This window comes from Poecilia mexicana, unplaced genomic scaffold (genome assembly GCF_051168715.1).
Source record: "Poecilia mexicana isolate PSO_F unplaced genomic scaffold, ASM5116871v1 scaffold_12, whole genome shotgun sequence".
Taxonomy (NCBI): Eukaryota; Metazoa; Chordata; class Actinopteri; order Cyprinodontiformes; family Poeciliidae; genus Poecilia; species Poecilia mexicana.
The window spans coordinates 13,487,070-13,500,522 of record NW_028263381.1 but is presented as its reverse complement, the minus strand read 5'-3'; the positions used below and the strand labels follow the sequence as shown (position 1 = coordinate 13,500,522).

Genomic DNA, 13,453 nt, shown 5'->3' with positions numbered 1-13,453 from the left:
CCTGCCGGTCAGCTACAGTCACACTGTGCAATCAACAACGGAGACAATTATTTTCCCTCGTCGTGACACAAAATGTTCACCTGAAAATGAACAATCAGCACGAGTATATGTCCTGCTTGTCCTTTTCATGCACGGCACAATATCCGTCACATACAGTTCACATGAAAAATCCAAAAGTGCTGTGGGAGCAATGCTTTTATAGCTCAGCCACAGGCTGCCCTTCTTCCAGCCTCTCAGAAACTGGCCAGAGGCCTGCAAAGGAACCACTGAGTGAACCAACAGCCCACTGGAGGCCTGACAACATCCCAGTGAATCAAGCCCTGACAAAACCATAACAGCTCTCCTCCTCCTGCCTTCAGCTTCTTTCATCCTCTCTATATTTTGTGTGTCTTGAGCGGGTGAAATATGACAGATCTCTTCCCGTCGCAGCGGCTGCTGCATTTTTTCTGTAAGTTCATATGTAACCACAGCCTTAGCCCCATCTGCCTTTTTTTGTTTCCAAGGCTTCTCTTTGGCAAGCCTGTGTGAGAAAAAAAGGCCTCACAAACACAGATGAAAAAGCAGCTTTTAGTTATTCCTTTTTTCCACCCCCACTAAATCACCTGGCACTAGGGTAAAACGGGGATATTACCATGTGAAAAGAATCTTTTATGCACCGATTTGTGCACAAAAATGAGGTGTGTTACAAAAAACTGTCTGCAGTCAGAGTACTGACTCATGCAACAATATGTAGTAAATTTAATGGCTTCTGAAGTACTGAATAAAATGTCTAGCAACTTTTTTATTATTATTATTATTATTTAATTGAGTTTTATTGTAAACAAACAACACTAAGTAGTGCGTTTCTGTGAAGTGTTTTTAAAATGTCTTGCAAAAATACAAATCAAACTGATTAGTAAACTTGTTTTCAGCTCCTGAGTCAATATTTTGTAGAACCTCCTTTTGCTGCAACTACAACTTCAAGTATTATGGGGTGTCTAATTTTACATATTTAAACACTGCAAAGGAACTCTGCCCATTCATCTTTTTGGATATGTAACCTACAGTCAGATTACACACACCATGTGAAAACTTAAATTTTCAAATCTTGCGACAGATTCTCTGTTAAGATTTAAGTTAATCATTAAGCTTTGATCCATATTATCACATTGTTGATCTGTCTGCATGTGTTAAGAGTTTTTTGTTCTGCTGGAACATAGTTAATGGCTCTTTCTGTTGTTTGTTGAAGTCCCAAAGGCTTATCAAGGGCTTTGTCATTTTTCCCCCCAAACTTGTAGATCAATAACCTATATTTTATATTGCATTAAATGTTTTTACATCAAGACATTATGTGCTGTTGTTTCAGATATTTGGCCTACTTCGTGTCGTCAAGCAGGTTCTGTTTTATTCCTCAGGTTTGTCAATAGTGAGGGCTACAGTGACTGGTGAAATGTTTTAATCATGGTTAATTCAACAATAAGCATTAATTTTGGGGGTGGATTTGACGGCTGTTGTCATTATTAAGTTTAATTATCCTTTAAAAACAGATGTTTTCTATTTACTCCGAGTACTGACTGGAATCCGTCGGGGGGTAAATACTTTTTTTTCTTCTTTTTTTTTTTCAGTTCATCATTTATTTTCCTTTAACTGCACAGCTATGCACCACTTTGTGCTGGTTTATCACAAAAATCCTGATGAAATGCAACAAAATACTATGGAGCTTGTTTTTGTAATCTCACAAACATAAGTGTAAGGCGGTGCGAATGCATTGACAAGTCCCTGAATGTTAAACTGCAACATTCTGCTCCGGCTACAGTGTAATTTTTTAAACCAACATCGTTGAACAGATGAAAAAGTTTTGCTTCTGCTGCTTACCGTAAAGTAACTCTAGCTCAATTTCCAAAAGAAAGTCTGACAAGTATAACGATGATATTACCAGAAAAGGAACATGGCCAACATAGCAGACATAGTCGGAGCATGACCAAACTCCAAATGAGCACTCAAAGGTTGCACAAATTCACTCAGACAGGGCTGTGCACGTACTCAGAATTTGCAAGAATCACAGCCACAGTGAATGCCGGGTTGGACACAGACGGCAAGTCCCGCAACTTTTGTCCACTCAGCTTGTCAGCACTTTTAGGAGGGATAAATTCTGCACAGTTCCATTCACTTAACTCAGCTTTTCCGGGTCAATCAGCCTTCAAGAGTTTAGCACCCCCAACTTCAACCCGTCAAACCACACTTCCACTCTGTATTTTTATGTTCCTGCTATCTCGACTGAGCCTTTTCAGGCTGAGTTGTAACACTTAAAGGAAAGGAGGAAATATTAGCGAAGCCAAGGTTGCCCAGACACATTTCTTCTTTTTTTGTGTGTGCATGTGTGCTCTCTGCAGATAATTGTCTTTCCATCAAATTGCCGTGACTGGCCGGCATTCAGGAAGAAAAACCAAAGCACTTTAATAGTCCATGTAGTGGTGCAAAATGTCATTATCTGTGCACTGGGCTGCATCGGATTTGTTCAGTGTTGTTTTAGGGCCAAAAAAAAAGAAAAAAAAAAGCATTTCATCAGTTAAAAAAAATAAATAAAATAATAATAATAATAATAATAATAATAATAATAATATAATAAAACATGCACAGCGATTTTACATTTCCTTGTAAAATGAACAGACTGAATAAATAGATGAATATGTAGCAATATGCATGGATACAGGGCATTTTTGCAGTCCTTTAAGTGTTATTTGGAAAACATTACATCAGACATGATGTTGACTTTTAATCAGAAACTGACCCCAAAAAGTCAGTGAAAATCACATAAACCTCTTTACAGAGAAGCCAGTTTACTGGATTTGAGGTGGGAGCTTTCAGCCAAGCTTAGTGTGGAAAATCTCCACTGCCTCCATTTCTCACGTCAATATCAGAACTTTCTTTTTTTTTATTTTTATTTAAAAAAAAAAAAAAAAAGAAAACACTGACGATTATTCAGACGATTTTCTTAAGTGTACCGAGCTCAGTAAAAAGGTCTTTTAAATCTTACCTCAGCTGCTGGGATGCCTTCAGGTGGGCGACACTGCAGCAACACTTCCTGCTCGAGTAACACTTCCTTCCCCAGAGGTTCCTGATCAAATGTCTTTCTCAGGTCTGCGGGGAACAGACAAAGCACATTGTGCATCAGCATGAATCTACAGCACAGTATGATACTGACAAGTAGATGTAGAGACATATTTTAACATAAAGTTAGGAATAAATGCTGAGTAAAGCGAAAACATTTTTGTCGCCAAATTTATTATGTAGACAAACTGCACCTTGCTGACTGTTGCAGGGGTTTGCAACTCCAGTACTCGAGTGCCACTGTCCTCCAAACTTTTGGATGCATCTCTGCTCCAACACAACCCAGTCAAAAGGCCAAATTACCTGAGCAACGTCAGCAAGTTTTGGAAAGGCCTGGTCATTAAGCATTTATTTGATTCAGGAGCACTGGAGCAGGAATGCATCCAAACGTTGCAGGACTGTGGCACTCAAGAACCAGAATTACAAATTCCTGGTTTAGAAACAGACTGTTTGTGCACAAGTACACCAAGAATTAGGTTTTATTCTATCATATCCTACATTTTACAGTGAAGTGTAAACAGTAGGCAACAACAGCTCAGCAGAGGCATATATAAATATGGGAAATATAGCACTTACACTATAAAATCTTGCAAATCTTTCCAAAATACTCCACACCACACATGCACACTTCATTTCTTTACTGACACAAGCTTTCGTCTTTGTTCTTTTTTCATCTTCATGTTCCCACTTTGTCATCTTTTCAATGAAACTGGTGGCCTCATTTTCAGCCCTTGACAATTTGCGCTGATTGTTCATTGTCAGTTGTCTACGCAGTGTCATAAAAACACCTGGCACTCTCACAAGCAACATTTTGGCATCTCATGAAAAAGACCTCAATTATAGAGATGAACAAAAGTAAAAAAAAAAAAAAAAAAAAGACAGCAAACTTGATTCTGACACACGACTGACATGCCAAGTGATGAAAAATAACTTTTTTTTTCATATTCACTACGACAGAAACATGCATATTAGGTTAATTGGGTTCTATAAAAAGCCTTCAGGAGTATGTGTGTGTATGGTTATTTGGCCTCAGTGTACAAGCTATACCTGTGTTTGACTAATTCAGTAGGCATACACAATGGATACATGCATCAAATCCAAGAATGGTCACTATTTTGTGTTTATGAATGGATGCTATGCCTTGCTAAACGTGGATCCATTTTATTGAGTTCAGTGTAAATCAGTAGAAGGGCTGGGATGTGATGCATTACTGAGAATGGTCCTTAGTTTCTTCATTTTCAGTTGGATTTAAAATTAATATTGCTATTAAATCACCTGCAGCACAATTTTATCTGTTATGTGTTATAGTCCTTAGGGGGAAAAAAATACAAATCAGTCAAAACTGGAATCGACAGGTGAGACCTTAAAGAAATTGGAAATTTGCATCTGTCACGAAAAGCCTGAACTGTGTATCTCTACTTCAAACTTTGTTAATGAAAAAAATTACTAGCTTTGAAACTTGACATTCCTTGATACAGTAAGCAGCCTAAACCTAGTCTTTACTGATGCCTGTGCTATGTTGACTTTCAAGAAAGATGAAGCTGGTCCTTATGCACTGAGTACAACTGTTATTTTTTTTGTTTTTTGGGGGGGCGGCTTATTTGCAGTGCAGGTAAAATTGTTGCTTTACAATGCAGGGAAGTTTCTTCGTCACCCACTGCTTCCATGTTTTTATTTAAGCTCTTGGATTTCTCAATGTTCCAAGGACCAGAAGTAAACGAGGTCATGCTGCATTTAGTTTCCATCCACTTTCAGCTTTGTAATAAACGGCCTGAAAATGTGCAGAAAATGTTGATCAAACAATTTTACTTCTGAGCTGTTATTCAGGGTTATTTATATGCCTTCTTTTATGTTCTGTGGCTCTGGTGGCCTTTATCCATTAGTAGATACCGGCTGGACAGGAAGTAGGGCAGAGAGAGAAGACATGCGGTAAATAAGACCAGAAGCAGGAGTCAAGCCCAGGACAGCTGCATCAACGACTGTAGCCTCAGCATATGTAGCACCTGCTTTGCCACTGAGCCATACGATGCCCAAATATTTATATTTTTACATCCTTATCTTATGGCTGCGCAGCATATTTCAAATGTATCATATTACAACAGTATAAGCATTATACACATCACAAAAAACTGATTTAACTATCATAAGTGCCAGCTAATTATTGGGCAACCATGCATTCGGGCTTTCTATGCTTGTAGTATTACGTTACATTAATACTTTTTAATTAACTGTTTATTAATCAGAAATTGTCTGATTTATACATACAATGTAACCTAATATTCTACAGCCCTAGTTAAAAGTTAAATGTGGAAATGTGCTACATATTTAGCCTTACATTAACTCCTTCACTTTTGTTTCGTTTTGTGATCAGTGCCACTACTTTAGAAATGTGGAGAATTTTAGGATTTTTGGTCATAAAGAAGTTTTACACATCTAGACCCCTGCTTCCTTTTTGTCCAGAAGACATAGACTGGACTCTGTTTGGCATAAAATTATTTTGTTGACATACATTCAAGATTATTATATCTTAGGTGACTTCATAAAGGTGCAACATTTTAAAATTTGAGACTAAACGAGAAGCAGTGATGCAGACTGAACCTGTAGCGCATGTTATGCTCTAGACTTTTTCAAAAAATGAACATAAACCTCTGAACTCTGAAACTCTTGGGCTAAGCATGTAAATAGATATCCATATGATAAAGTGTCTTGGGAGATCAGTACAGAAGGAGTATTAAAGAAATACACCTGTAAACTTTAGAGAAATGTTTACATTTTTTATTTGTGCTTTAGTTTAATAGTATTAAATAGGAGTACACTATATTAAAGTAGAGAGATCTGGCTGTTTTTTGTTTTTTTGTTTGTGTGTTTTCGTTTTATAAAACACAAGACCCAGAGGAACCAAAAAATACATATATTTTGATGTTCAAAACACACTGAATGAGTCCTTGTCCTTGTTCCAGTTCAACTTAAGCATGCCTTCAGGGGAATATGCTCTGATTCCCAACATTACTATGAGTTTTAAAAAGCTGAAAGGTTGGATGATAAATTGAAAAGATTTTTTTTTAGATTGAAATACAAGAAAAAGGAATAACAAGACAGGCGTTCCCTTTGAAAAACGATTTAAGGAATTTCATCCAAGGACGGACGCATCATTTGTTTTTGTCTCCAATAAACAGAAGGAGGAAAAAAAAAGGAAAGAAAACAACATGCAAAGGAGGCTATTAAAGTTTCTGTTTTGTTCTAAAAGTTATGCTGCTAAATCAGAACAACAACGCACGGACTGATTTCTGCTCAAGCTGCCTCTTAAAGACAGAAGATTGCGCAGACACGGTGTGACAGGTGAGGCAACACAGTCACACATTCTGGATGATACATTTTGATTTACTGCATATGCAGTACGGCTAAATCTAATAAATCAAATTTGATTCCTTCACATAAATGCATTACAGCATATGGAAGTCTTCATGACTGCTCAGTGTGCAGTGATTCAGCATGCCACTGGCCGCTTTAGAGTAAACCATAAAAGCTGGCAGCCACTTACTGGTGATAAGGTCCCAAGAGGGCCTAAATTTAGACACAACATATTTCATAGTGAAAAAGACGAAGTGCAAGTCAAAGAACAGGAAATAGACAGAGGAAACCAACAGATGTTGTTTTGTTGCCACAAAAAAGAACAAAATAAAATGAACATAAAGAGCCTTTTAAAAGTATTTACAGCTGCGGAATATTTTCTCATTTTGTCACATTTCATAAACTTCAGATTGTCAGGAGAGCACAGACCAATAGCAGTTTTAAATCTTGCTAAGTTTAAGTCTCACATTGACTTAGTTTTCTTCTATTAAACATGTTGATATATTTTTATCAAAGCCTATAGCAGCTCTGTTCAGCTCTGTGTCGGTCTAGATTTTCAGGGTAATGTGCAGTTAGTTTTCTGCTGATCTCGTCTGACGATGGCGCCTCCCATAACTTATTTGCCGTGTCCACTGCATCCCTTTAGGTAAACTCTAAACTATACTTCTTTTAATAACTGCTTTCTTCTTCCATAAAGACCAGATTTGTGAACAGCCAGGATAAAAGTTATCCTTTTGACAAAACTCTCTGACTGGAGTTGCTTCTCTGTCAAAAGCTTTCCTTACCCTGGTGTGTCAGTTTCAGTGGATAGGCATGTCATGGTAGTTTTGGAGTAATGTCATTTATTTATGGATGATATATTGAAGAGTTTTCGGTGAGGTGTCCAATAATTGGGATGTGATTTTATAAAGCAACATCAGTTTAACTTTTGCCAGCAGCTTCATCCCTACTGGAACTGCTGAGATCCTCGATGTTGTTTGCTTTCTACACTAAAAAAATAAAAATAAAAAAACCACATAGATTTGTGTTTAATAAATACATGGCTTCTGTCTGCAATTGTTTACATTACTTTGTGTTGGTGAGTCACATGGAATCACAATAAAATACATTGAAATATGTTGTTATATTGTCTGAAAAATGGGTTAAGGTTCGAGAGGCGGGGAATGTTTCGCAAGCCACTGTCAAATACTTTTATGTTTACTGCATGTGGATTTTAGCTATTCCTCTGGTCTAGAGTTTCTCTCCTCTACTCACACCTCAGAACCTGGATCAGCCCTGCGGCCCAATGACGGGGCGCGCGATCAGCTGAGCTGGCATTCCTGTGGGAGTCGCGCTGCGCACAAACATTTCAAACCTCCACAGAAACAGACACATATGACTGCCATTACCTTAAGTGGATGTGTTTGGCTACTTGTCTCGCTAAATTACGCCAACCTCACACTTCAGACATGGTTTCTTTCCCCACTGAGAAAATCATTAGCAGCTAGAACGAGTCCAGATTAGGAGTCACACAGAACACATTCAACATCTGAATCTAATTCAGGGATAAAAATGTCGGTCAGCAGGTTTTACCTGGAATAAAAATAAATATATATATAAGGCTGCAAACAAAATTATCCTTCTCCGTACTTTTAATTAACTTTAATTAATCTGACTGTAGAATTTTCTCAGTCGGCAGGCAATCCGTGCGCTGCAAAAACTGAGAAATTTAATCAGAAGAACTTTCTGTACACTCCGACGTGTTCCTGCAAAACCTTTTATACATTGCAAGTCTGAAAGGTCTGTCCTTAACATGGCAACCTCTTTGCACAGCAGCACTTGCTCTGACTCACTATCTGATTAAGCTGCATATGTTTAGATGATGGGAGAGGAGAGGAAAACAACCCCAGTTTCCATTAGCCTAACGGGATGGAGTCTGGCTCTAACAAGAAGCCCGCCCAAAGAGAAAGCCCACTAGAGGAGCTAATCCATTCAGCAGAAGCTAATGGGAGGGGAAGAGGGGCCCATTGTGATTTGAGGGATAGGCTAGTGTTGGCAGGCCGCTCATCACGAGTGATTATAGGAGGTGGAGCAGCGGGAACGAGCTCGGTGGGAGACTGGGAAGCGTGATTCTCTATTCGAAAGGCTAGTCTTATAGAAGCAGTAATAAGGGTTGCCAGTGCTCAAACTAAAGAGAACGCAACAAATTTAGATGGGAACTGTGAGGGAAATGAGGGCAAACAGCAGGGGAAAAACACTTAGTCGGTATATGACAATTTAAAGATGAAGGAAAGAATTCAAAAAGCTCAAACTGAGAGAGACAAATGCTAAGTAAGTTTAAACCGGCTGACTCAGGTGAAAACCACACATGTTGACTCCTCACTGTGCCATCTGTTCCAATTTGGTGTAGATGAGCTCATTTTAAAAGTAGAATTGAGTTGCCTTTTGTTACTATCACTGAAGCAGAAGCCAAAAAAAAAAAAGTCCTGGACTGACTCAGTAATGTGAAGAATGAGTTCAGGTCAATCATCATTTTATGAAATAGAATAAAACAAACCGCTACTAGATTGTCAATAATATATCAATGTAAAACAAGATCATCTAAATTGTGTATGTCCAAAACTTTGTGCTGAGAAGAAAAATGAACAAAAAAAAATCATCCAAACTGGAAATGGACTAAATAAAGGATGCTGCTGAGTGAAACGGTTTGGTTCTTGTTGCTTTTGCTGCAGAGGTTTGATTTCAATGTTGAACTGTGTTGCTTCCACTGAGTAAACAAAGACCCAACTGCGATAGGCCCTCTACGCCACTGAAGCATGTATCAAATAAAAAGCTTAAATCTCGTTGGCCAAAAGGAGAAGAAGGAGCAAACCTCTGCAGGAAATGTCATGGAACCGTAAAATGACTGACAGATGGTTGGGAAGCTCAGGCATCTCACTGGTACTACAAAATGACTTGGCTTCAGGTGGCATTTTGACAACAATGCATGAGCAAGTTGTGTTACATAATATTTGTTGTGTTGCAAAAAGGGCTGCCTTGATGTCACAACTCTGCATAACAAAAACTCTGTTTACCGCATCGCAGTCTTCTGGGGTTTCATTACTTTTCAGATTCTCACTAGAACATCCTTTGGGGAGCAGCTTAAAATGAGCCTAAACTTTGGGGCCAGTGCAGAATGTCGCTCATTACTTGAAAACAGTTGTGCTGTGCTGTTCAGAAGGAGGACAAACACACAGTCAGGGAACAAATGGGGACCATGGAGGAGGAAAAAAAAAGGGGAAATGCTGACATAAATAGGAACCATATAGGCCTTCTACTGTGTACAAACACTGCTTTGGCTCTTCGCTTTTTTGCTTTTTCTTCTCGTCGTTTACACAGAGCGCAATGAAACCCATTCGGATTCTCTAAACTGTCATGAAAGTAAGATGTCAGCAAAAGCCTTTTTAACAGCCTGTTGGACATCGACCGTCTGGCAAGCTCAAGATTGTGCTTAGAGAGGAATGCACAGATGAGGGAGTGGATAATAGCAGATAAACTCACAGGCGATGCGGACGTGGGCTTTGCGGCTCTTGGTGGTCCCAGCGGAGCTCCAGGCCACACACTGACACCAGAAGTCTTCCGGCCCAAACAACTCCTCCACCTGCTGCCGGGTGATCTCTATGCTGGCCTCTCTCACAACCAGACCTGCAGAGGTAACAGAGCAAATTTAGAGAGCAGAAACAAACTGACTCAACCTTAAAGGATTTGTTAGAAAAAAAGGAGAGAAAATCAAAGAAGTTCCTCTTAGACGTTGTGGTATTTTGGAGGGTCAGTCTGGACTGACTAGACAAGCCTGAGTACTGAGCTGTTTTGGTCTGGGCCTTGTGGGGGCGGCCTCTCGATGTTACAGCTAACACAATCCTGTTTGCTAACTCATCTGATTAGGGCTCATTTGGATGCCAGGACCTAACAAACAGGCAAACAAACAAACAAACAAACTGGCCCTGGAACAGACGCTTCTATCAACAGCTGCCACTCTACAGCGGACTCTGCTGCCGCCACGGTCTGCCTACATCTGTGTTTGCATATATAAGCCCATTGATATCATATGTTTCCCTAACAAAAACAGTCACAGAAGATATCAACACTTTAATTCCATTTCAGCTCAACACAAATCACATTTTTATGGCTCAGATGTGTATTAAGGAATGTGCACCAAACTGCAGACATTTAAGGGTGAAAAGAGAAGTTTATATATGTCCCATTTTGCTCTAGTTGGATGCTTTTTAGCTCCAGCAGAGCTTGAATTTTGCGTGCATCTAAGCTGGAAGCTCATATTCAAATGTGCTACAACACTTCAGCAGATTTTTTTTTTCTTTTTTTTTAATAACACCCAGACTGTGAATTTTCTCCTTCCTCCTCCTCATCCCTTGGATGTACAGCTACATATTAAGTTTAGATATGGAAGTTGAGCAGCATGTTGGAAATAAGTTGATGTAATTTCTCTGAAGCGGTTATGCTCACGGTCAGCTCTGAGGTAAAACTGGACTGTGACATTCTGATCTTTCCCAGTTCCCACTGGGACACATTTTGTTGCATTATATTACGCCATCATTGTCAGTCTGTACTATAACCATCACTGATGGTATAATGGTAATAAAAAAAGACCATGTTAAGAAGCAGTGGGTTCATTATTCCTTTAATTTTGTGGATCACTTGCTCCGCTGAAGGTTTCCTAGTTAGGTGACAAAACAATGAAAGAGAGTTTGCTTCTGTTGTAGCAAATCTAATTCAAACCCTGCTGGGCTGTGGAACACACTGCTGTGGTGTACATTGCTTTTAAACTATCCTTTCCACTGAGAGATTTATTGTGTTTTTGTGCCTGTCAGAAATACGTCGGAGTAATGCAAAAAGTGACCTTTGGCAACCAGAGAATGAGGATGGAAGACAGCAGAGTTAGGTTTTAGACTTTTTGAAAGCTAGACTCAACAGATAAATTTAACGTATCTTTTTCAGTGGGCTGGCGAGATTTTCTAGGCTTTTAAAGACCACTGTTTTATCTGTAGTTTTGATGGTACTGACTTCCTTTTTTGCTAAGATTTAGGGTCCAAAACTGGCATGATGTAGTCATCAGAAGTTCTCAGTTAACTTTAGAAATACCCAGGCCTATCTAGGCCTATCTTCAGTTTATACTCCTTGAAAGTGATTTATTACAGCAGAAAATAACTGTTGTCAATAGGACGTTATTTTGGCCCTGAACTGGTGTAATAAATTATAGACATATCTCTGTCCTCATCTGCATCAATTCTGTAATTTAATATTATTTTGCGATCTAATTCATTACAGAGTTATCCAATGTCAACTCAACCAAGACGGGCTAATATAGTACATACTGAGAATCTAAATTCACAGCAAAGGGGGATTAGTTTTAAAGTAATTTAAAAATTGCTTCACAAGTTCCAAACGTGTTGAATCAGTTGAAACATCTTAATGCTCCAAGAAATAAAGTAAAAAGCCTACTTCAATTTTTCCTTGTTTAAAACCCAATGTGTGATCACATTTTAGTTGAAGGGGTTTGGCTTAACGAGTAGATTTCATATGAAAAGTATCAGGTTCTGGCTGAATGGGAAATACAACAAGAGCGGATGGTTAAAAAATGAACATGCCATTTTATTTCAGGTTCGTCGCATTAACACAGCCTTCTTGTTCCAGCAGATACACACACCAGGCACATTGACAACCAACGCACCAGCTTAGCCCTCATGTAAAATTTAAGCAGTGCGCCGACAGGCAAGGGAGCAGCCATGTCTGGAGTGTCACAATTTGCCTCTGCGTTTTTCCACACGTGTGTGTGCCACTGTAAGGAAGGAAGTACTGTTGCATGCTAATGTGCATTGCCTGAGAGAATGTTTTGTTAGCTTGATAATGTCAAGGATGGATGTTGTGCAAGTGGGAGTGTCTCTAAACAGCAACGGGAAAAATCAACAGCGGTGAAAATGATTGTACTCTCAGAATACTCCATGTCTGAAACTTACACTGGGGAAACTCGTCTCTTTTTATAGGTTTATGTTAAACATTCATGGATTTAAGTAACATGTCTGTTTTTAAATGTTACCTGTGTTGCAACAGATTAACTAAAATCCTCATGATGATCAAGTTATCAAGTCTACATTAAAAGATGTGTTTCGCTTTTAACACAATAAAAGCAAAACTGTGAACTATAATATTGCAGAAAAAAATATTTGCCCTCTTGCAAATTTCTGCAGATTTGATATTTGACATCTAAGTCTTTAAGACTATACCAAAAATTTCTAATATATGGCAAATGTAACTTGAATAAATATCTAACTTTCAGATGTTAATTGTATTTATTAAGGGACAAAAGCTTTACTAACCTGACATCTTTGTTCAAAATTAACTGTCCTCAATTGTTTAATCATGAATTGATGTTTCAGGCTCATCCAGTCGCTTGAGCTGTGCTGTTGCTTGACACAATTTTTAAGGCACTGAAGTATATATCCAGCAGAATATGGGTGGTCTGTTTAGGGTGGCATGCATCCTGCTCCAATTTACATTTCATGCGCTGCTGCCAGCTTCTGCTTTGTTCCCTTCAGCCACTCCACCCCCCTGTCACCCCACTATGCACTCCGGGGTGGGAGATCTTCTTCTCATTTCCTGATGTGTGGAAGACAGGTTCAGTGGGAATATATATGCACTCATTACTCTATCAAATGCTGAGCAGCATGGCTACGGAGTGATGAAATCTGGCCTTCATTGGCTTTATTGGCTAATAAAGATTTCTTTAAGCATTTACACGTGATTTGTCAGACCGAACTGTGATTAACAACATTTCAGTTTAATTTCACAAGCTGCGCCCAGGCCTGATTACAGCCAGACCAGCAGAATCAAGAAGTCAATTAAATAGAGTATGTCTGACAAATCAAGTGGACTAAAAGATTTTGAATATCAGCACAACCTGTCCCGATCTAAAGAAAAAAGAACAGATGATCTATCTGTATGGGAAAATTACAATTATGAGATATTCTGTAAACTG

The 13,453-nt window shown here is 38.8% G+C and overlaps 1 protein-coding gene across 3 annotated transcripts in view; it reads right to left on the bottom strand.

Annotated features, from left to right (window-relative positions):
• Nucleotides 1-13,453, bottom strand: part of unc5cb (unc-5 netrin receptor Cb) — a 179,847-nt gene that overhangs the window by 45,129 nt on the left and 121,265 nt on the right. For all 3 annotated transcript variants that reach the window (XM_088010946.1, XM_088010947.1, XM_088010948.1), the window contains exons 3-4: nucleotides 9,961-10,104; nucleotides 3,017-3,120 (exon numbers count right to left, since the gene is read on the bottom strand). In XM_088010946.1, the coding sequence (XP_087867072.1) occupies nucleotides 3,017-3,120; nucleotides 9,961-10,104 (248 nt within the window). The remainder of the gene's footprint in view (nucleotides 1-3,016; nucleotides 3,121-9,960; nucleotides 10,105-13,453) is intronic.